The sequence below is a fragment of the Thamnophis elegans genome, chromosome 5, assembly GCF_009769535.1.
Source record: "Thamnophis elegans isolate rThaEle1 chromosome 5, rThaEle1.pri, whole genome shotgun sequence".
In the NCBI taxonomy this organism is placed as follows: Eukaryota; Metazoa; Chordata; class Lepidosauria; order Squamata; family Colubridae; genus Thamnophis; species Thamnophis elegans.
In genome coordinates this window covers 12315154-12340045 of record NC_045545.1, presented here as the reverse complement: position 1 = coordinate 12340045, position 24892 = coordinate 12315154, and the positions used below count along the sequence as shown (strand labels likewise).

At 41.6% G+C, this 24892-nt stretch overlaps 1 protein-coding gene across 1 annotated transcript in view; it reads left to right on the top strand.

Annotated features, from left to right (window-relative positions):
- Window positions 1–17916, top strand: part of BRDT (bromodomain testis associated) — a 43187-nt gene extending 25271 nt beyond the window's left edge. The window contains exons 9-20 of the mRNA XM_032217711.1: window positions 1028–1197; window positions 1279–1574; window positions 1688–1786; window positions 3814–3957; window positions 5904–5965; window positions 6139–6322; window positions 8347–8456; window positions 9284–9431; window positions 11418–11557; window positions 14539–14744; window positions 16667–16829; window positions 17848–17916. Of these exons, the coding sequence (XP_032073602.1) occupies window positions 1028–1197; window positions 1279–1574; window positions 1688–1786; window positions 3814–3957; window positions 5904–5965; window positions 6139–6322; window positions 8347–8456; window positions 9284–9431; window positions 11418–11557; window positions 14539–14744; window positions 16667–16829; window positions 17848–17916 (1791 nt within the window). The remainder of the gene's footprint in view (window positions 1–1027; window positions 1198–1278; window positions 1575–1687; window positions 1787–3813; window positions 3958–5903; window positions 5966–6138; window positions 6323–8346; window positions 8457–9283; window positions 9432–11417; window positions 11558–14538; window positions 14745–16666; window positions 16830–17847) is intronic.
- Window positions 17917–24892: the final 6976 nt, after the last annotated feature.

Sequence of the window (24892 nt, the reverse complement as noted above, 5' to 3'; positions counted from 1 at the left end):
TACAAATTACAATAATTTTGAATTCCTCCTCCCCTCCCTCCGTCTGACCCACATACCTTTTCCAGCTGTGTCACAACTCTCCTCTTGTCTGCCACGATGAAAATGTAAAAAATGTAAAAAGAAAAAGGCAGAAGCTGCTGCTGCCAGAGCCTCCAATGGACGACTCTGCTTAACTGTTTAAAAAAAGCCGTTCATGAAGAAGTTTCTTGGATGAGAAGCGAAACGTCTTCAAGGAAAACAAAGTCCAGTTGCCTTTTGAAAAAGAACCTTTGGTACAGTCAAAGTTACTTCACTAATTGCTCAGGTTTGGTGGTGGGATTCAAACAATTTGACAACCGGTTCTCTGCCCTGATGACCAGCTGGGCAGGCGGGGCTCAGTAGTCACTTAACCGTGTGGGCGTGGCCAACTCAACATCACTCAGGTCGATGGGCGCTTCGCCTTAGCTGTTGCAATGGAATAAGGGTTAATAGCAATAGCAATAGCAATAGCAGTTAGACTTATATACCGCTTCATAGGGCTTTCAGCCCTCTCTAAGCGGTTTGTAGAGTCAGCATATTGCCCCCAACAACAATCCAGGTCCTCATTTTACCCACCTCGGAAGGATGGAAGGCTGAGTCAACCCTGAGCCGGTGAGATTTGAACAGCCGAACTGCAGAACTGCAGTCAGCTGAAGTAGCCTGCAGTGCTGCATTTAACCACTGCGCCACCTCGGCTCTTAACTGGAGAGTTTCTGTAAGCAGGGTAATAAAGATTAGGCTAGAAACAACACTAGAATGTTTCCTTCCTGCCTTCCTTACAGGATTAGCTCTGTAAAGTGGGGGGGGGGCAAAACGAGATTTCTTCCAACAACCGGTTCTCCGAACTGCTTGGAAAGTTAAGAACCGGTTCTCCCGGATAGGTGCAAACCTGCTGAATCCCACCACTGCTCAGGTTAGAGCACTCTCAGGAAATCTCACAGAAAATTTGCAACTTTGAACAAATCAGGTTTTTTTTAATTCATGTTCCTCTTCCCGTTCCTCTCTCTAGCTTAAAGCTGTTCACCAGCAATTGCAAGCTTTGGCTAAAACCACCGTGCCCAGATTGAAGAAGAAAGGGAAATTTAAGAAGGAAAAAAGGAAAAGCAAAGCCAGAATCCAGCCCACGATCCAGAAAAGCAGAAAAATGAAGCAGCTGAAGAAAAAAATGGCTTTGAACCTGTAAGGCTGCTTGTTGGCATGGATTTGTACTCAAAGCCGCTGGTCCCAGAGTTAATGATTGTTTATATCTCTCTCTTGCAGTCATTCCAAGAAAAGCCAGCAGCAAGAAGAACTTGCAGGACTCAAGACCGAGGAGGAAGATGCTGCCAAGCCGATGAGTTATGATGAAAAGAGGCAATTAAGCCTAGACATAAATAAACTCCCAGGGGAGAAACTTGGCAGAGTCGTGTATATCATTCAGTCAAGGGAGCCATCACTGAGACATTCAAATCTTGAAGAAATTGAAATAGACTTTGAAGCTCTCCAAGCTTCCACTTTACGGGCACTGGAGAAATATGTCATGACTTGCTTGAGAAAAAGGCCCAAGAAACATTACGGTGTGTTATACAACATGCCTTAAAAAGGGGAGGGGAAATTGTATGATTTTTTTTGTTTCTAGATAACTGCTTGGATGTTGTTCCTGATTTCCTTCTCTTCCTTTTGTATCTAGCAAAAAACCCCAAAGACCAATTTACTTTAGAGAAGCCACAAGCTCAGAGGTTGCTGAATGTCAGCGGTCTGCTCTGCTCAGTCAAGCAAAATGCAAAATGTAAGTGAGCCAGTGGTGGATTTCAAAAAAAATTTCGAACCTACTCTGTGGGTGTGGCCTCCTTTGTGGGAGTGGCTTGCCGGCCATGTGACCTGGTGGGAGTGGCTTGCTGGCCATGTGTTTTTTTCTCTCTCTCTCTCTCTCCCCCTCTCTCTTTCCTTTATTTTGTCTCTCTGTCCCTTTTTCCTTTTTTTCTTTCATCTCTCTCTCACTTTTTCTTTTTTCTTTTTTTCTTTCTTTCTTTCTTCCTTTCTTTCTCTTCCTCTCTCTGTGTGAGTGTGTGTGTGTGTGTGTGTGTCAGTAGTGGGTTTCAAAAATTTTTGGAACCTCTTCTGTAGGTGTGGCCTGCTTTCCGGGTCCACTGGTGGAACCTCTTCTAACTGGTTCGGTAGATTTGACGAACCGGTTCTACCAAACTGGTACGAACTGGTAGGAACCCACCTCTGAAGTGAGCCCTCCCTGGTGAAAAAACGGTGTGGGGATCTTGATAATCTCCTTGCCCTTTATCCAGTATTTATATTTTTCTGAAACGGGCCAGATGAATTGGGGTTCTGTTCTGTGGCAAACATTATTAGGTTAATAATGCCGATTAACTCCATATCAGTTACTTTTGCTTAAATGTTGCTCCTTTCCAGGGGTGGGTTCCCGGCAGTTCTATTCAGCGGGGGGTTCCTGCCAGTTCTAACCTCTTCTATAGAAGAGGTTCCACAAATCTACCGTGCCATTTAGAACCGGTTCCAGCTCCCTCCCCCTGCCCATCCGCACATCATCAAGAATTCTGGGAGTTGAAGTCCACAAGTCTTAAAACTGTCAAGTTTGAACACCCCTGGGTTTTTTTTTTCTAAAGGGCTAGGGGTGCCAGGGTCTTGTAACTTGACAGCTTTAAGACTTGCGTGCTTCAAATGCCAGAGTTTCTGAGCCAACATTTTGGTTGCTAAGCAAGAGTGTTGTTGTGAATTTCACTACATTTTACAAGTTGGCCACGCCCACCTGGTCACATGGCCAGAAAGCCACTCCCACAAAACAGGCCACACCTACAGAAGAGGTTCTAAAAAAATTGAAACCCACCACTGCTCCGTTCTCACTGATTCCCAACACAGCAACTTTATTAATAAATCAAAATAGAGCTAGAAAGGACCTTGGAGGTCTTCTAGTCTCAACTCCCTGCTCAAGGAGAAGACTCTATAACATTTCAGACAAGTAGCTTTCCAGTCTTTTCTTAAAAGCCTCCAGTGATGAGGCAGCCACAACTTCTGAAGGCAAGTCATTCCATTAGTTATTCGCTCTCACTGTTAGGAAGCTTCTCCTTAATTCCTCGTTGCTTCTCTCCTTGATTCGTTTCCATCCATTGTTTCTTCTCCTGCCCTTGGTACTTTGGAAAATAAATTGATCCCCTCTTCTTTGTTGCAACCCCTCAAATACTGGAATACTGCCATCGTGGCACTTCTACTCCTTCATTTTTCTTGACTAGACTAGGTCGTTACCTATAAAGCCCTACATGGCATCGGACCTGGGTACCTGAGAGACCGCCTCCTGCCGATTACCTCCCATAGACCGATTAGATCTCACAGGTTAGGTCTCCTCCGGATTCCATCTGCCAGCCAATGTCGGCTGGCGACTCCCCGGGGGAGAGCCTTCTCTGTTGCAGCTCCAGCCCTCTGGAATGACCTCCCCGTGGAGATCCGGACCCTTACTACCCTCCCGGCCTTCCGCAAAGCCACCAAGTCCTGGCTGCTCCAGCAGGCCGGGGGGGCTTGTGAAACATCCAGCCCCACGGAAACTGTGAATGTTGCGGGGGTTTTTTAAGTGTTGTCTTTGTCTATTTATCCCCCTTCCCTTGTCTATTGTGAGCCGCCCGGAGTCCTTCAGGAGTGGGCGGCATACAAGACAAATAAACTAACTAGACATACCCAATTCCTGCAACCGTTCTTCATATGTTTTTAGTCTTACAGACCTTCAATCATATTAGTTTATCTTCTCTGTACTTTTTGCCTCCTTTAACTTTTAAGTTCTCTGTGTCTTAACAGCTGGAAAAAATGCCGAATCACAAATCTACGGAAGGCCTAGCCGACTAAGTGAAAGCAGCAGCAGCAGCAGCAGCAATACGTCCTCTGTGTCTGAAAGCACCAGCAATGATTCCAGTTCATCTGACAGCAGCAATTCTGAATCAGGTTTTTATTAAGATTTTTCAGAAAGAATGCTTCTGGCAGACTTCCTGTAAAATATATTATCTTTGATCTAGAAAGCTAAAATCCTGATGTACTACACACACACACACACACACACACACACACACACACACACACACACACATCAGAGGTGGGTTCCTACCAGTTTGCATCTATTTGGTAGAACCGGTTCGTCAAATCTACCGAACCGTTTAGAAGAGCTTCCACCAGTGGACCCGTAAAGCAGGCCACACCTACAGAAGAGGTTCCAAACTTTTTTGAAACCCACCACTGGTCCTTGGATATGATTATTCTAAACTATCATGCTCATATTTATAAAACTCAGTGCCTCTGTGAAAGGTAAGGATGACTACTGCGTTTGTGGCGCAATCAGAACATTGCGTGTGTTGAAGTTGTTTTAACGCAAACCAAAGATGCCTTTTAGAAAACAAGTTTACATCATATTCTTATGCATGCCAGTGCTGTGTGTGAGGTAATTTAAGGTGGTTCTGACAAGTGTCGTCGGCATCTTCATATCCGGTCACATGGGCGGCAAGCCACTCCCATCCGGTCACATGGGTGGCAAGCCACTCCCATCCGGTCACATGGGTGGCAAGCCACTCCCACAAAGGAGGCCACACCCACAGAGTAGGTTTGAACAATTTTTGAAACCCACCACTGACTCACAAACATATAACATTATAATCTAATAGTATATATAATCTAAGGAACGTCAAAGCTCTCTGTCCAAAACTCTAAAGTGCTAGAATCAGCTAAGATTCTGCACAGGACCCTCAAACTACCAGGCCTCTGGCAGAGGATCTGAGATTGAAGAAGAGCGAGAGCACCACCATAGTGGTGAGAAAGAGGGGTAAAAAAAAATCAATATGTGTGTCTATTTGTCATCCATTGTTTCTTGTCCTATCTTTAAGTGCTGTGAAGAATACATTACCCCTTCTTCTTTGCGACAGCCCTTCAAGTATTGGTACATCATCTCTAGTCCTTCTTTTCATTAGACTAGATATACCCAATTCCTGCAACCATTGTCTTATGTTTTAGTCTCCCTAATCATTTTTGTTGCTCTTTTCTGCACTCTTTCTAGAATCTCAACATCTTTTTTATATTGCGGTGGCCAAAAGTGGATAGAATATTGCAAGTGTGGGTGTACCAAGGCATTATAAAGTGGTGCTAACATTTGACATGATCTTGATTCTATCCCTCTGTTTCTGCAGCCCAAGACTGTGTGAGCTCTCTTGGTGGTTGCAGCACACTGCTGATTAATATTTAAGTGGATTAATTTAATTTTCCTCCTACAGGGCCGTGTGTATCAAACCTTCATCATAGATTTGTCAGGTCTTGGACAAATTTCCTTCTTGTGAATTTTTCAATTCATCAATGGATCATTCTGGGTTTATTAGGGAATTAATGGCAACCTTTAGTCTAGCTGCTGCTTCAATTTCTCTAGGGAGAAGTCCACAATATTGGTCCTATAGTTGTGCTGTTGTAAAAGGAACAAACGGGATTGGTAATACAATTTGTGAAGATGTTGGGAGTAGAGTTCTTGGGGGTGTCTAAGCATGGTTGTTTCATTGCAGATGTTTCATTACTCAACTAGGTAATATCAACCACCAAACTCAAGAGATCCCAGAGTTCAACCCTCAGCTAGAAATATTCTTTTCCAATGATGTTAGAGGCATCAGGAATCCCTATATAGTTTATTCGCTGCAACATAGAAGTCAGTTATGTCTTCAGTTATCTGAATCAGAACTTTGAGGAGATGTGTAAAATGTGGGAAACAAATTGATGGAATTGTGAGAAGTGCCCAATTAACATCTGAGAAAAACCTTGTTGGAAACACTACACATGATAGAATTATGGAATAATAAGGCTTTACAACAAATATAATGTCTGATAGCAAAATACATGCATCTTTTGCCATCTTTTTACAGAAGCATACACAACAGATCATGGAAATGGGGAAAAGGATTTGTTTTGCAGAGAGCAGCTTAAGGTAAACTTTTCTCATTTTTCAAGCCCTAAATTCTTCCGTTTTGGGCTTCTCCACTGCTCCTGCTCCTTCAGATTTCACTCTCCCTGAAAGACCGCTTTTTACATAGAACCCTTGGCATAAAAGATTCACGAAATACAAAATGTGTATAATGATTTTCATTCCTTCCACATCAGATCCCACTGCATCATCCAGAGATATCCTGCAACGTTGTTCCTCAAATATGGAACCCTTCACCTCTTAGCAAGCTTCCCCAAAGAGCATCCAAAGCCAGGGCCTCTCACCAGTTACTGCCTTGCTCTCGGCCTCTGCAGCTCAGTCCTCTTAAACCACGAGAACAAAGCATTGTTTCTCCTTCAGGTAAAATGTTTTCCAGGAATTCTCATGCACCAGTAAGATGCACTCAACTGGTTCTTCGGAGCTGCTCAAAATACATATTTGGTTCACTGAGAAAGTGAAAAAGTGACCTTAAAATTCTACTCCTGCTTCTTTGAGAAGGGCGGGTATCGCAATGGATCTGCTGTTTTTTTTTGACTGAGAGCACACTGGAGACTTACAAGCATCTTTGGAACATTTGCCAGAATCAACAACATGGACCAGCAAAACAGAAGCATGTGCTTTAAAATAAATTTTATAAAGTGCCTTTTAAATTAAGGGGAAAAATTGGTATTCCACTCAGACACAGTACTTACATACTTTTAAAGTAAATATATATGATTTAGATAGATGATAGAGATAGATAGATAGATAGATAGATAGATAGATAGATAGATAGATAAGATATAGATTAGATATAGATTAGATATAGATTAGATATAGATTAGATATAGATATATAGTATCTATTAGATTTTTACAACCCCTGGTAAGCCCCAATTATGGGAGGAAGCTAACTGCTTCCATCATCTGTCAATCGGCTCGTCACAAGAGTCCATCACGACAGAAACCCAATATTTTTACTGTTGCCTTTGTTATATTTGTGTTTTTTAATTTGTGCTGATAAATATGATAGAAGATGATTAGCTTCCTCCCATAATTGGGGCTTACCAGGGGTTGTAAAAAAATCTAATAGATACCTTTCACCCTGGCTTCACTGATAACGGATAAGAGCCTGTGGCCTAATGGCTAAGATCTCTGCCTAGTGTGCAATATAGCCCAGGTTCAAATCCCAGTAAGGATATGGCTAGCTGATGAGAGCTAAATAGCTTGAAATAGATCTATACTAGTCTCCCTTTATTTATTTATCAGCACAAATAAAAAAACATAAATATATAGATATATAGATGATATATAGATATATAGATGTAGATGAGGAGAACCTTGTGGCTTAGTGGTTAACACATCTGCCTAAGATGTAATATAGCACAGGTTCGAATCCCAGTAAGTGTATGGCTAGCTGATGAGAGCTAAATAGCTTGAAATAGATCTATACTAGTCTCCCTTTATTTATTTATCAGCACAAATACAACATATATAGATATATAGATATAGATATATAACAAGTGTACAATACTGTTGCTGTTTTTCCAAGAGAGAGGGAAAGTCCTATCCCAAAAGACATTCCATGTTCAAACAGCTGATGGAAGGAGGCCACATGTGCCCCCATGCATCCAACAGATTGTGTTTTATTCACAATCTATCTGAAACGTGTTTCAGCTCTTTGCAGGCCTGCCATCCAAAACCCATTTTTATTTTGGAAAATATTCGGATGGATTTCCCTTCCCTGCTCCACACATCTTCTCAGTTTCTTCCTGAAGCTCTTAGGTGTGCACAGTTACTTTATGTCTCAGCAAATTGGGTACATTGTGTGGATTTTTTATGTGCCTCCCTTCTTGGAGTAGTAAGTAAGTAAGTAAGTAAGTAAGTAAGTAAGTAAGTAAGTAAGTAAGTAAGATCTTTATTACGGTCAAAGACCAGCAATATACATTTGTTTTTACACTATATTAAAAAATACTAACATTAAAATATAATTAAAAAGTATTGACATTAAAAGTGGATAATAACATTATGGTCCAAAGATTGTTAAAGGTACAGATAATTGGTACAAGATGGTACTATACTGTCAATACTTTTTTAATGTTAGTATTTTTTAACATAGTGTAAAAACAAATGTATATTGCTGGTCTTTGACCATAATAAAGATCCCTTCTTGGAAACACGTTTCATATACTGTAGCTCTGTCCTCTCCTTCTCAAATAAAACCTCTGGGAGTGGGACAAGCCAGTTAAAAGAGGTCCTGCGCACGGGGTCATCAAACTCAAAAGCACTAATTGACTTGGAGCAATGCAGAGTTATGAGTTTGCCACGTTATAATTGAAGCCGTCAGGGTGAAGAGATGCAAGATGGGACGGGTGTTGTTCTATGTGTTTCCCTTCCTTCTTGCAGGTATGGTCGCCATTGTGTCACCCCTGCACTGCAAGCCAGTTCAAGAGACAGCTCAGAGTGATGCATTAGCAACCCAGGCTTCTCACAACTCTTCTTACAAGCTTTCAGAGGTGGATATCACTGACAACTTTGGGAAATGAAAGTGGCTCTTTATTTAAAGTATATTATATACCATATACATATACATATAATTATACATATACATAAAAACACCTTTTCAGTGACTTGATATTTTCAGCGATTAGCATTTATGGAAGACTTTTAAAGGAGGATAGTTTTGGTGGGCAGAGTTGCTGTATCTTCACACATGGGTTAATACCAGTGGTGAAATTCATTTTTTTTAAAATACCGGTTCTGTTTGCATGGCAAGGGAAGAATACTGCAAAATCCCCAATCCCATCCCACTCTGGGAACAATCAGAGGTGGTATTCGCCAGTTCTCTGAACTACTCAAAATTTCCGCTACCAGTTCTCCAGAACCTGTCAGAACCTGCTGAATTTCATCCCTGGTTAATACCAGGCTGGAGCCAGAATTTCCCTTAATCCAATTAATTATGATGAGTTACTAAAAGTTACTTGATTAGAAAGAAATTGTATTAGTTTGTTTTCTTCTGCATTAGAAAGAAGTGTCCTGACCCAACACACAGCTTTTTGGAGTGGGAAGGTTAGAGACAGAGATAGAAATCACTTTATATTTCAAAAACTTGGTTTCCAGAAGTCATGAAAATAAGTAGCATTATACCATCTCTGAGCATTTCAACCTTAAGTTTCTATTTGTTTCATCCATGGATGAAGCCTACCCTACATAAATGGGTAGGAATGGCCAGAGGGAATACAAAAAGGCATGTCAGCCTCTCCATCTGTAGGCAAAACCATGATAGGATGGGTGACCTCTACAATTGTGATAGTTCCTTTAAGACTTTACAACTTTCCTATAGGTACCTTGTTCTTCCTCTTCAAATAACCCTTTGGACAACAGGAAAGATATTCAGAAACCATCAATATTGCATCAGCGGCTTCCATCTGCTCTCCAGGTTAAATCCTCTATGGGAGTTGCCAAAGTAACACCAACTGACCAGGAACAGAGTATGTATCGGCTACCAATATTAACATCACATATTAAGTATCAAGCCAAATCAGTGTTTATTACAATCAAAGACCAGACATATTAAGTGTCCTTTCATGTCACCATTACCACTCTCCCAAAACAATAGGAAGTTCAACCATGACCAGGGCCGGATTTTCCTATAGGCTAACTAGGCTTCAGCCTAGGGCCTCAAGATCAAGAGGGGCCTACATTCAAATTGTTAGCAAAATTAAAATTACACTATTCTAAAAACAGTGAACACTAAAACACTGAACCGAAAATAAGGAGAAATTCTACGCATATGACTCATAAACAAACATAAAAATGTATTAGTTAAGATCGTTCCAGCGCCGCAGCAGTTGGGGAGCCCGCCCATGTTCCCGGCACCGGCGGTTGGGTGAGAGGCGCGGCCGCTCCCAGTAGCTGCCCCGTCGACGCGGAGCCCACCAGCGGCCAGGCAGGTGAGGGCAAGGGGGCCGAGCCGGGCAGCTGAGCGCAGCAGGGGAGGCGGCTGGCCTCGCTGCCTTTGCCACAGAGCAGAGCCGCCCTCTGTTGGGAGGCCAGCTATATATATTGATATATATTGATATATATCACAGTAATGATGTATTTTATTGTCTCTCATGTAATTTGCAAACTTAAAAATGGGAGCTGAAAGGGCCTCATAAGTGGAATAGCCTATAGCCTCTTTTCATCTAAATCCGGCCCTGACTATGACTACATCACACCTGCCCAAATTTCAAAATATAGGGCATGATTTTACAGGCAGAGAAAGGATATGCAGGTGGGGGCGGAATCAAGTATCCCCACTATGGGGGAGAGAAGAGGTGCAGTGCTGGAGGTCAGTTCCTGCCAACTGGGGGAAATGGAAGTTCTGTAGAGCTGCAGCATTTTGAAAGAAAAAAATAGGGTCGCTATGTCTTAACGCAGTCTGCCATTGGTTCAGCTTCTGCACTTGGCTGATAGGGCGAGAATGAACAGGTTGAGGTTGAGTGTTCAAGCGCCTACGGAAGTACCCTAAATATTTTTGACTCATCGTGGGAATCCAAGAAACTTGGGTTTTGTTGGTTTATCTCCCAATTGTTACCTAAAATTGATAATCTACAAGAATTATGAACAAAAAGAAATAAAAGTGGGATTCAGTGCAAATGTGGAAATATCCAGATATATATTCTATAGCCTCAGGGATATACCAGTGAGTTGATTTAAGAAGAAGAACGTAAGAGCATTGTGCATTAAAGCTATGAAGCAGTAACTCTGCATTGTTTGTTAACCACTCTTAGTTACTGAATCCCACCATTGCCCTCAAACTGTGCCTACTTAGAATGAAATATAATTGGAATGGTTAAGGAGCATAGAGCTGCTACTCATTTTATTTTTAGGATTTTCTATTGATTACCTTGGATTTATATGCATATCAGTGCAACTTGATTTTAAATAGCGCCATTGTTTTGCAGCAAAACAATACTTTTCAAAGGCTTATCACTTCACATATTGCTCTTTGTTCCTTTAGCCAAGGAAAGCAAAAAATATATATTAAAATTTGTAGCATCACTAGATGTAGGGGGTGGCTTATTCTTAGGGGAGAAACTGGTAGCAGTTGTCACGGAGAACTTTATATTAAATATAAGGTTCCAGCTTTTCCTTCCTTGGGGAGCCAGGAAAGACCATTACAAGAGGCTAAATGGTCCATGCTAAGGGAGGAAGGGGGAAATGTGTACCTTCTACAGTCAAGAAGGCATCTGAAAATAGAAAGCTGTAGTCACATAGGGCACTCTTATTCTTCGGCTTACTTGGAAACCATGCCAAGTAAAGAAGGGATAAACAAAGTCTGTCAAATGGAAATGCACCCTGTAATTCAAACAGACAAGAATGCTGAAATTGATAGCACTCGAATGAAGAGCTCTATCTAATAACGAAAACTAATGGAGTACATCTTTGCCCTTTTGAAAGCTCATTCTGTCTCTGCTTGGCTTGGATTCCAGACACGAAGGCTAGTTTCCCAGATGGCCATTGGCGACCAAGGATGACAGAATCTGCAGGTGCGACTATTACAGAAAACTGTTCTGATAACTCTGAAGATAAAAAAAAGAGAGAAGCTAAGCCTCAGATGCCTGTAATAAAGGTAAACAAGCTATTTTCTGCAATATCTTTGGGCATTTATTTTTATTTTGTTTTATTTTCTTGCCTTTGTTGTTTTACACATCACTCAAGGTGCTGAGTTCCTCCTTCGGTTTTCCCCACAATAACCACTCTGTGAGGTGAATTGGGCTGAGAGAGAGTGACTGGCTCAAGGTCACCCAGCAGGCTTTCATGCCGAAGGCAGCAGGACTAGAACTCAGAGTTCCAGCCAGGTGTCCTCAACATGAGACCAAACTGGCTCTCATTACTGCATTGCTCACATTACCAGATGTGGCTTCAGAGCCACATAAACAACAAATAGAATCAGTGGTGGGTTTCAAATTTTTTTAGAACCTCTTCTGTAGGTGTGGCCTGCTTTGTGGGAGTGGCTTGCCAGCCATGTGACTGAGTGGGAATGGCTTGGCAGTCATGTGACTGGGTGGGCATGGCCAACTTGTAAAATGTGGTGAAGCTCACTTAACAACGCTCTTGCTTAGCAACCAAAATGTTGGCTCAGAAACTCTGGCATTTGAAGCAGGCAAGTCTTAAAGCTGTCAAGTTACAAGACCCTTACACCCCTAACCCTTTAGAAAAAAAAACCAGGGGTGTTCAAACTTGACAGCTTTAAGACTTGTGGACTTCAGCTCCCAGAATTCTTGATGATGTGCGGATGGGCAGGGGGAGGCAGCTGGAACCGGTTCTAAACGGCACTGTAGGTTTGTGGAACCTCTTCTATAGAAGAGGTTAGAACTGGCAGGAACCCCCCGCTGAATAGAATGTACTCCACCCTTTCTAGTCGGTTTACATTGTCACCAAGCACTTTCCTTCACCCTAAGCCCAGGCTTCCTGCAACTCTAAACCACCCCTTCATCACTGCAGCAGGAACAAATGATGGGCATAATTGAGCACTGCTACTAAGAGATCTGGAGGATGTACAATCTCAGTTCGCTTCTTCAACCGATCGGAAGGCATGTTTAATAATGCCCAGAAGATACCCTACAGATGCAGACAGCATTCTAAGAGCTGATTAGCATGACCTTGGGAATGCTTTTCATTTTGATGGAGATAGTTGTTCTCAGCCACAATCAATTATCTCCATCAAGCTGGTTTGGACCGATGCACAATGGCTTTCCACAAATTATATTTTGTAGCCAACAAAAATGTCACACTGGCAACCTCATTGTGTATCAGTTGTTGTTTCATCTAGTTAGAATTCATTTTCTCTTATTTTCTATCTTTCATTTCTTTTTGCTCATCCCAAAGAGAAATTGGTAGGATGCATATGTATATTTATCTCCCAAAGCACATCTATGCAGAATTTTCTTCGACTCTGCTGAGTTGTTTTATTACTAGTCACAGTGAATATAATTAAAACAGTAGTATCAGCTGATACTGTACTATTCAGCAGCAGCATGATTCCTCTATATTTATTCAGAAATGAGAAATCCATTTTTTTAAAAAAAGTTCCCTACAACTTTGATTATAAACTTTATTCTGATAATTATGCATTTAGTTGCCTTTTGCTTCTCACAGTCATCATCTTCACTTAGCAAACCCATAATCTCTTGCGGAGTGGCGTCTGGGCAACTGAATGAAGCTAGCAGAGTGTTTTAATAACTGGATGCCCTTCCTGTTGCCAATGCAGAATTTTGTTCATCCCATATATTTTCAGTGTGCCCAGAGAGAGAAATATATGCCTCTACCTAGGATTGAACTCACAGCTTCCTGATAGTGAGGCAAGAGCTGCATCTCTAGGCCACCACATGACTGCACATTTTGTTTCTCACAGTGTTATTGATAAATTTGTATTCCTAAAAGCAAGACAAGTTGCATTTTTATTGTATTTTTAAGTTTGAATTTAGTTAATAAAATAAAGAAAGGAACTTCTTTCATTGCTATTGCTATTGCTATTGCTATCCAGATCAAGCTGTACAATGAAACCACCAAGGCATGGTTGCTCCATTGAAATGGGGATCCTATGGTGGCAGATGGATGTGATTGTTCTCCAGCCATGAGCTGGAAGGAAATTGAAACAATTTACAGCTCCTGGCAAATTGACCTCTCTGGAGGTTCTCCAAAGCTTCAGGGACTCAGATTAAAATATGACCTTTCTGACATTCTATATATGCTTTATTTGAATCAGAAATAACAAAACAGAGATAATGGTATGAGATCATTCATAACCAAAGAACCCACATCGAAATGCCCTCACTTGACTCTATTTAAAATTAATAACGTTGTTTGTAAATATATGAAACAAATCTCCTAGGTGAAGCTTCTTTGGGAAAGGCAGTAATTTAGTTCCCCAAAACAAACAAACCAAGGGAAGATAACCAAGGTTAGAGAGCCAAGGTGGCGCAGTGGTTAGGGTGCAGTACTGCAGCAACTTCAGCTGACTGCTAGTTCTGCAGTTCGGCGGTTCAAATCTCACTGGCTCAGGGTTGACTCAGCCTTCCATCCTTCCGAGGTGGGTAAAATGAGGACCCAGATTGTGGGGGCGATATGCTGACTCTGTAAACCGCTTAGAGAGGGCTGAAAGCCCTATGAAGCGGTATATAAGTCTAACTGAAAAAAAATGAAAAAAAATAACGAGGGACAGAAATAGCCTACGAGGCTGCACAAGCATCCAATGAAGTAATGACAACTCCTAGTCATCATGGGCCAGTTTTAAAAGGAAATAAGATTCCCCCCCCTTACAGATGTTTTTCAAACTAAGTATACTGTTAGAGGGAGGCCTTAAAGCAGTGTTTCTCAACCTTGGCAACTTGAAGATGTCTGGACTTCAAGTCCCAGAATTCCCCAGCCAGCGAATTCTGGGACTTGAAGTCCAGACATCTTCAAGTTGCCAAGGTTGAGAAACACTGGAATATAATAATTACATTTTTTTAAAAAACCTACCTGCTATTTATCTTTGAGGAATCCCGTCAGATGTGGAAGACAGTTATCTGCTTGTGTTTAAAACCATGTTGCTGGTTATAATTGCAGGATATAAAAGTCAAACATGCAGATTCTTGGACAAGTTTGGGTAAAATGGTGAGTGTTCCAGTCTCGGTCAAATCCTCCAACGAAAGCTTCAGACAGTTTCAAAAAGCTGCGCTGGAAAAAGGAGAAAGTGAGTGGGCTAAGGAACGAAAGAAACGATTGGAGCAAGCGGAGAAGAAGTTGAAAAAACATCCTCAGGAAAAAGAGAGGTTGGTAATTCCATAGAATTAAACTGAAAGGCTCTATTTTGCATGTCTATTAACCAGCTGCATTGTTTTGTAGATCTGTGAAACTTAAGTCTTATGTAAAAAAAAAAAATTTAAAGTTAATAGCAAGAGGACATGCTGGTAAAACAGCAAATGTTGAATATCTTTTTCGGAATTAGCCCCCATTTCTAAATATAACTGGGTTTATAGAGAACAAATTGATGGTTGTGGTGATGAAAGAAATGTCCTTCTGGGTTCGGCTCCAAGTGGGGAAAAAGACACTGGAGAAATGGAGACTGCTTGGAAAGATGGTTTATTGTTGGACAGGACCACATGGCTTGAGTCCTGAGTAGAAAAGGTGATCACATGCTTCAATGTTGGTGGAGAAGAAGAGAAGGGCTGAGGGAGGGGCTTGCTAGCCTTTTTATAACCTGTTCAGTCCCACCTCTCTGTTTCCTGTTCCTGTGTAAGAAATGTATTCTGATTGGTTGTCAGAGTCCCATAAGGCCATGCAGGGGCAACTCTCTAGGCTGCGTTTTGAATCCAGGTTTGGTTGAGTTCTCAAATGCCATGTGGTCAGTTGGGGCCAATATTATCATGCTTTAATCCCATCCCCCTGTAGCTAAAGTGGAGAAGTCTTTATTATGTAAAGGGACTAGCTTGGCTTTCTTAATGGCCCATTGACAAAGTGGGGATGGGCAAGAAGCTACAGGCAGCTATTCTGTCTTTTAAAACTTGTTTCTTTCTTTTCACATCCAGAGAAATATTCTGCCTTTTCAATATTTCCTAGGATATTTCATTTTTCTGGGAGAGGGCTGGGTGATAACTTCCTACAGTGGAAACTATCACTCAAGCTGGTGAAAATGTGGGACAGCTTCACTGATGATAAATATAAAAGCACCAACCAGGTTTTCATACTGTCCTCTGGAATAATCCGCAAAATCAAGATTGACAAAACAAAAAGTCTTTCCAAAACTTTTAAATTTAAGCACTCTTTGAATTGGTGAGTTGATGTCACCACGCACTTGAGTTGCTCTTTTAAAAAAAAATTCATCCTCTGAGTTTCCTTGACTAGAATAAATTGCCTATCCTATGATTTTTGACTCAGAAATTTAATGGGCTTCAGGAGAATTAACTCTCATCATCCTTACTAGCATAGAATTGTTCTCCAACTGGAGTAATGTGACACTGACACAAGCATTTGTGTGAGACTCAAAGAAGCAAACTACTCATTAATAATGCATACTTAACATTGTCACTTTTAATTGGGGACAAGCAACGGTACTCTTGAGTTATCCGGCTGAGCCAGGCTGTCCTCTAGGGGGTTCTCCCATTGCTCTCGGAGTATTATTCCTGGATTACTTACCATTTGATGAATGATGAAGTGCTTTAACAATATTTAATTTTGTTTTAGCTTCCCGAAACAACGAACAGGCATTCTCCCCACAATCAATTCATTATGCATTTGTTATGTTTATCATTATTCATGGTAATCCTGTTTCCTTCCCGAGGAAAGGGTGCTAGGTAGCATCTCCTTAAGACCTGCTCTGCCCAGGTAGTCACAATTCTAATACCAAACCATATTTTTCTCTGCAAGGGTAATAGCAATGTCTCTATATTTGTCAACTACTACTTCAACAATTCAGGAAAGCTTAGTACATCTTTATTTCCATTTCCAGGATATTTTGGGAGGGTGAGGGAGCTTGCATTAAAGTTATGCTTTCATCCAGTTGGCATATAGTGGTGGATGTATCCAGTGTGCTGATTTTTAAGACATCCCATCATCCACTGTAGGGACAATGGGTAAATCACTGTACTAAATCACTGTTGATTGTAAGCAACAAATACACTGTGTGTCTTTCATTCAAATGTAAAGTTTGCATATCTGACTTCCCATACAAAAGTTGTTGATTATTTTTCTTTAGAAACGGTAGAGAAAAGGATTTGAAATCCACAGCAATAAAAGAAGGCTGTCCCATTCCAAATGTAACAGGATCTGGAAGAGAGCAATCACACTCAGCACCAAATCTTGTCATAGATCGTAATTTGGCAAGAAAACTGGAGCAAGAACGTAGAAGAAGAGAAGCGGTAAGCCACTGCTATCATCCTAAAGCAGGGTCTCTTGAACTTGGCATCTTGAAGATGTGTTGACTCTAACTCCCAGAATTCCTTGGCCAAGCATGCTGGTTGGGGAAGTTTGGGAGTTGAAGTCCACACACATTCCACTGCCAAGATTGAAAAATGCCAGCTTAAAGAATGCTGGTCCCCTAACGCAATGAAAAAGTTAAAGAGAAGCTTTATTTATTTGGAATGAAATCAGCAGACCTTTATTGATGTAATTGTCAGAAGAACTGGCTTAGAAATTGAGGCTGAAGAAAGTTGAGGGATCAATTTTTTGTCTGATCTTAGCTGTTTTTTTCCCTTTGCCCTCAATTACTTGTAAGAATGTAGCTTGCAACAGGCCACTGAAAATCAAACATAGCTCTCAATCCTAAAATTGTTGTGCACCCACAAATTTATTGTCATTTCTGCACATTTGCTTTTTACAGTTGAAAAGTTAATTGCATTGGTTCCACCACAAAACCGCGTTCGACGAAACCGCGTAGCTGACGTCATCACAGGGCGACAACAGCGCGGAGACAGAAGCACGCTGTAAACGCTAAACCTAAAATTAACCCCTAAACCTAACCCTAACCCTAACCCTAACCCTAACCCTTAACCTAACCCTAAACCTAAACCTAATCCTAATCCTAACCCTTAACCTAACCCTAACCCTAACCCTTAACCTAACCCTAACCCTAACCCTTAACCTAACCCTAACCCTAACCCTAAACCTAACCCTAACCCTAAACCTAACCCTTACCTTAACTTGAATCGGCTTGCTTTCAAAGCGCTATTTAAAGCGACCTTCTTTCTCCGCGCTCGCTATTGTCGCCCTGTTGATGACCTCAGCGACGCGGTTTAATCGGGCGCGCTTTAGTCGAGCGCGGTTTTGTCGTGCCACGAATTGCATTATTGCTCAGAATCCAATTCTACTGAATCCAGTAACATTTATTTCAATCTACGTGTTTTTCCCTCCCTAATTCCTTGTTGTTGTTTTTAATAGTTGAAAAGCACCATTGACATGAATTTTCAGAGTGATGTTATGGCAACATTTGAAGAAACCCTGCAGTGAAATGGAAATGGATGATTACATTGCTTGCAGTTCTTCAAAACTGGTTATAGATTGCAGAAAAGAATTGATCCTTGATATTGGAGTACCACTATTATTATTATTTTTATTATTATTATTATTTTGAAGAGCTAGTATATAAACATAATTTCAGTTTTATAAAATTACATTTGCTTATTAAAATCAAAAAAGCCCATGTAAACTTCCGTGGCATAATTGGTCAGCCATTCTGAGGAAGTATGCTGGGTATTGTCATAGAAAAACTAAACGTTTTGAAATGTGTTTTGACAACATTACAATTAACCCCACTTTTTATTTTGGGAAGTGAAGAATTTAAGGAAAGGTATTGATGTGAGGGCTCAAAACTGCCATTTAAATACATCTAGAACAGAGACGAAGGCAAATATAATTTTGGGGGGAAAACTTAAATCGGAAAGTTAACTGCTGTTTGACATCTCCATTATATTCTGTACATATAAATGCATTTTTGTTATGCTTAACATTTTAGTAAGGATACCTTCAGGTTAATTTTTGTCTGGCTTTGATTTTTAGTTAATATGATTGTTAATTTTTTTAAAGTGGCAGTTTAATATTATTTTTAGCTCATTTAGAACTTTATCTGACTTGAAAAGATAAATCCTTTTTTCTTTCTTAGTAAAATCTGCAAATGAATTGTCATTTTGTTTTCCCTGTGGTTTACATTTTTTTGTCTTGAATACCATCTTGCTTTATTTGATAACAAAGAGCATTTATATTTACAGCTTTCATATGACAATAAAATAGGTTTTCGAACTGAAGTTATTAATTTTGAACCTTGCTGACCACTAGATTCAGTGGTGGGATTCAGCCAGTTCGCACCTATTCGGGAGAACCGGTTGGTAACTTGGTAACCGATTGTTGGAAAAAATCTCCTTTTGTTTTTTTCCACTTTACAGGGCTAATCCTGTGAGGAAGGCAGGAAGGAAACATTCTAGTGTTGTTTCTAGCCTAATCTTTACTGACCTGCTTACAGAAACTGCCTCTCCGTTTAACCCTTATTACATTGTAACAGCTAAGGCGAAGCGCCCATCGACCTGAGTAACCTTGAGTTGGCCACACCCACCCAGTCACATGACCGCCGAGCCCCACCTACCCAGATGGTCATTAGGGCAGAGAACCGGTTGTTAAATTATTTGAATCCCACTACTGACTAGATTGCACAAACGCAAGCGAGCGGTCAGACGAGACATGAACTCATGGGTAGCCTCACACTGCAATGAACAAGGGATACACATTTAATTTCGCAGCTACTAAGATCTTTGGCCAAGCAGGTACAAAGAGAGCCAGGGAAATGGTTGAATCCTAGGAAACAGCCCCCTTGTCAGTTAACAGGAGGGCTGATTTATCACCACCTCATCAAATAGTAACTGAGGGCTTGGCAGCACAAGGAGACAACAGCCAATCGCCAGCCATCAACACACCAATCAGCCAATAGGAAGGCACCCCATAAACACAACTCACAGAACAGCCGGAAGCAAGTATTCCAGTAGAGAGAAGTTCCCTGGGGATGGGTTCCAGCATGAGCCTGAAAGCTCAGAAGAGTAAATCTCTGGTCCCGGTGGCTGACCCAAATTCAATCTCAAACAATATACCGAACACGCACAAGAAAAAAGGAGGGGGAAAAGGAGAACCTCCCCTTTATACTTACAGCAACCCATCATAGGATAGTTTGCCGAGGTGGCGCAGTGGGTAGAGTGCAGTACTGCAGGCCACTTCAGCTGACTGCTATCTGCAGTTCGGTGGTTCAAATCTCACCGGCTCAAAGTTGACTCAGCCTTCCATCCTTCCGAGGTGGGTAAAATGAGGACCCAGATTGTGGGGGCAATATGCTGACTCTGTAAACCGCTTAGAGAGGGCTGAAAGCCCTATGAAGCGGTATATAAGTCTAACTGCTACTGCTATTGCTATTGCCCCATGCATGAGCCAGCACTCTCTTAACTAATCAACTACAACTGTGTTCTAGCCTACTGTCCAGTTTTACTGTTCCAGCTTCTAAATTCAATATCTTAACAATCCCTCTACTTATTCTTTATCATACACATATTCTAAGTGCTTGCAGTGTGTTATAGGGTTTGTTGGCAGATTTGGTATCAAAGCTGGTAAATAGCCTAGCACAGAAAATAGCAATAGCAATAGCAGTTAGACTTATATACCGCTTCATAGGGCTTTCAGCCCTCTCTAAGCGGTTTACAGAGTCAGCATATCGCCCCCACAGTTTGGGTCCTCATTTCACCCACCTCGGAAGGATGGAAGGCTGAGTCAACCTTGAGCCGGTGAGATTAGAACCGCTGAACTGCAGATAACAGTCAGCTGAAGTGGCCTGCAGTACTGCACCCTAACCACTGTGCCACCTTGGCTCAAATGCCAGGACAATTCTCTACTTCAAATTTCCCAAATCATGGATGTGCGGCCCCTGGAGTTTTCTACACTCTATGGGTTAATTAACAGCCTTTCTCCTTCCTTTATAAAAAGATAAGCATGTAAGCTCCTCCCCCCCCCCCCTTATGCACACAGTTCATGTGTTCATCTATTGGTTTGCAAAGCACTGCTTTGGACTGCAAGGACAGATTGATTTTTGAAAGTATTAACAAAAACACTTAAGAGCCTGCAATGTCTTTTGCTCACCATATCAGATCAACCCTGCTTTATCTTTACAGTTTATAGCCATGCAACAACTCCCTCCTTTTTCTGAGAGAAACACACTTTACCTGTGTCCTTCTCCCAGAAAAACGAGAGAATTATTGCTTGGCTATAAACTAGCATGCAAGCAAAATGGCATTTGATAGCTTTTCTCCCCCCCCCCCCAAGCTTGGACTGATGCAAAGCACTAAGGAGACACACAATTTTAAAGCTGATAGACCTTCAACTGGTCCAGAAAGTAGCAGCATGCACAGTAATGGACCTCCCCTAGATCTGTTTTGTGCACTGCCTTCCAATTTCTTTCCAGCTGTAATTCAAGGTGCTGATTATCACCTCTAAAGCCCTACATGGCACAAGTCCAGGCTATCTGCAGCACCATCTTTCCCTAAGAACATCTACCTGTCCCACAGATCAAATAGGGTGGGCATTCTTCTAGTCCCTTCCCCTAAACATTACCATCTGATGGAAACTAAGACATGTCCTTTTCCATGGTAGCCCATCCCCTATGGAAAACTGCCTCCCCCCCCCCCCAAGTTCAGCAGGCCTCCACTCTTCTTCCCTGAGGCTTTGAGGACTCCACTTTTCTAAGCAAAGGTTACAAGATTAGATGATCTCACGGTAGAACGGATTGGTCCCAGATTGTTAACATTTTAATTGGTTGAATTTCATAGTTTTCAAATGATTTTATATGTCTTTTAATTTTGGATTGGGAGCCACCCAGACTTGGTCGGCTGCGTAAATGTTTTAAATAAATTAAAAAATAAATATAAATTTCTGCCAAAAGAAAACAAATGCTCTGAAATGCTGGTTATCTTGGGAAGCAAGTTTTATCCATCTCTGAAGCTAGAGATGAATGAGGAATTAAGAGATTTTGGAAGCTTGCAACATACTCAGCTCTGGAATGCAGCTGAGAATGAGTGATCAGCAATAAAGATGGAGAAGACTATTGGTGAACGAACTTGTTCATTTCTACAGCAACTTTGAAAACTAGGAAGCCTCTGTAACTTAGAGCCAACCACATGATGTGCTGGTCAGGTTAAGGAATTATGCAATGGGGATGAATGGGCAGACACTCAATTATGCTTAATCAGGGTGGAAAATAGCCGCTTTCTGATTATTCCTGAATGATGGTGTCCAGGACCTTTCATTTTGAGCTATGCTGGCTGGGTCTGCTAGGAGTAGCAATTCAATATCTGGAGAGTTACAGGTCCTTCAACCCCGGACTAAAAATACATCACTAAGGAGAGTGATGAAACAGCAGTCACCATTATCTCACTGTGCTCTGCTACTCCAAGCTGTTTTCCTCCCAGCCTGACTCATTTTTGGTATCTGAAGCGGAAAACATGCTGTCTCCTGCAAGATCACTCCCACTTAAAAACAAAATTGTTATTGTTCAATAATTTCTTTCAGCTGAATCTTGCACTCTAGAGGAGAAGAAAATGACATGGCTCCATGCAGGAACATCATCTTTCTCGCACTCTTCCTTTTTAATAGTTGTCCTGTCGGGAGGAAGGAAGGAATAAGTATAGTGGTTGCTAGGCAACAACTGCCATTCCTTTACTACCACCAAAGCTGGAGGCAGGGAATGCCAGCAATGATTAAAAGGTACTTGACCAGTGTCAGATTCAGATTTCACAATCCAGACACTCATAGAGGAATCTGGTCCCATCTAGTGGTGATCTGGATTTTTGCAGCCCAGATCTCATATAATCTGTTGCTTATTTACTTACTAATTACTTATTTATTTATCTCCTACTTTCCAGGAAAGAAATTTATCCTGCTAAAATTCTGCATAGATAAAATCCAGCTAGTTCAACATATAGCTTTTTTTTAAAAAAAGGGTGCAAACTTAATATTGGCGGGGGGGGGGGGGGGGACTTGCTTTAATCCTACCTTATCTCCAAGACATGATATTACCACCACACTCAAAGCAGTAAAACAGGTAGTAAGGAAAAAAGAAGATTGCAATATTTTCTTTCTTGATGATTATGGAAATCAAAGTAACCAGCCTATCCTTAAAGGCAAAATCCAGATTACACAGAGGCCACTTACATTTTAGATAAGCATATTGCCAACCAATTTTGTAATATATGACTAGATTGCTTGAATATATCAGAGTTTGAGGAAATACGTATGTTACGTGTAGCCCTTGTTTAATGCCCATTCAGCAACTGTTCGAAGTTATGATGGCACTGAACAAAGGGTACTTGATCACAGGTCCTTGTACGGCTGGCCTTGCTGGCCATCCCAGCATCCCCACAGTCATGTAATTGCAATTTGGCCATTTGGCAATTGGGTGATAGCTATGATGTTGCACCATTCTCACATGATCGCAATTTGCAACCTTCACTGCTGGCTTCCAACCAGCAATAGGTTGCAAAGAGCAATTGTGTGACCAGGGACACTGGGACTGCAGAGGAATCGCTTAAAAGGATGGCAACATGAATGGCCAGAACAGTCACATGACATTATGCCTTACCACCACATCCCTTTGTGATGGAATTCCCAGACCCAATTACATTTGGTAAATGAGAATTACCTGTATTTCTCATAAAAGGGGTGGATTTCTACCTCTAGTTGATCAACATATCCAGGATATTAGAGAATCAGGTACACATACACATGAGACCCCCTGCTTTTCACCTTTGGAATCAGGAACTAACAACCCAAGACAGTATTTTCAACCTGGTTCCCCTAAATTAAAATGGAAGTATAATTATTGTGGCTGCAGTGATTCCTTGACATATTTGGATGTTGGAAGGCTGCTCTTTTATTTGAATTCTTTCAATTTCTTAATTTATTTATTTTTAATTTAACACCAGCATAAAGTGGTCACAGAGTCCCTGTCCTGCTTTCCAACACTACTACAGTGACTTTTTTTAAAAAAAAAATCATCCAACTCATCTATACTTCCTTCCAAGCTACATAATTTAAAGCTGTAGCTTTGCCCCATTTTATTCCCCTGGTCTTCAGACTTCAACAGAATGGAATAACAGAATTTGAAGGGACTTTGGAGGTCTTGTAGTCTAACCCCCGACCAAGCAGGAGACTGGACAGACTCTGATTTGGAGCATGTTACTGTTTGAACACACGGAGTTCGTTCAGTTAACATTTGGCTTGCATTAACTTATGTTTTTAGTATACATATATGACTGTAAGCCACCTAGAGTTACCATTTGGCATCCACTAAATTTGACATGGATGTACACACATGTGTATGTATGTATGTATGTATGTATGTATGTATGTATGTATGTATTAAGTGTTACAACCCCTGGTATGCCCAAATATATATATCATGTACAAACAAGCAAACAGTTTTCTTTCAATTCTGTTGGATTCTCAAAGACTGCCTGGATTAGTCCCTGCAATTTTCTTGGCAAGGAGTTTCAGAAGTAGTTTGCCATTGTCCGTTCCCTTGGGCTGAGGGAAAGTGATTGGCCCACAGTCAGTCAGCGTCGTTTTGAACCCAAGGCGGGATCAGAACTCACTCTCTCCCGATTTCCAGCCAGATGCCTTCACCACAGTTCCCAAAGGCGTCGTGCAATGCAACGTGACTTCTGAACAACTTCAAATAAAAGTTCTTCCAGTTTCCACTTCACCGAATGGATGGTTTTATTCGCCGCTTCTTCTTATAACGGCTCTGGTTTAACACACTCGGCGGGGCGGGCAGATCGTTCCGTCCGCGGGAAGAGAACCCGAATCCCCCGCTTTTCCTCGAACGCGCTCACACGCCCGCAATTTTCATACGCAAAACGACCCTCCCCCCCAACCCGAACCAGCCCTGAATCTCATCTAGTGACGCAGGCGCACGGCGGCCCGACCCAGAATTACGCGTTGCCCGAGGCAAAGCGACGAATTTACGCTCTTCCTTCGCAGAACGTGGCCGTGGTACTCGACGCCAAAACTTACTGACTTTTCACGGTAACCCAGTGTTTCTCAACCTTGGCTACTTGAAGATGTCTGGACTTCAACTCCCAGAATTCCCCAGCCAGCATTCGCTGGCTGGGGAATTCTGGGAGTTGAAGTCCAGACATCTTCAAGTAGCCAAGGTTGAGAAACACTGCCATAACCAACCAATGACTGCGATACGCCGCGTCTGGCGGGGAGTCTCGCCCTAACTCTGGGGTTTGTTTTTTTTTAATGCCCTCTTGTCTATTCCTGACGGCATTCCCGAAATGTAATGTCAGAACGCAGATTGACGCTTTATGTGGGTGCACCGCGGAATAAGAGCCAAGGTGGCGCAGTGGTTAAATGCAGCACTGCAGGCTACTGCTAGATCAGCAGTTCAGCGGTTCAA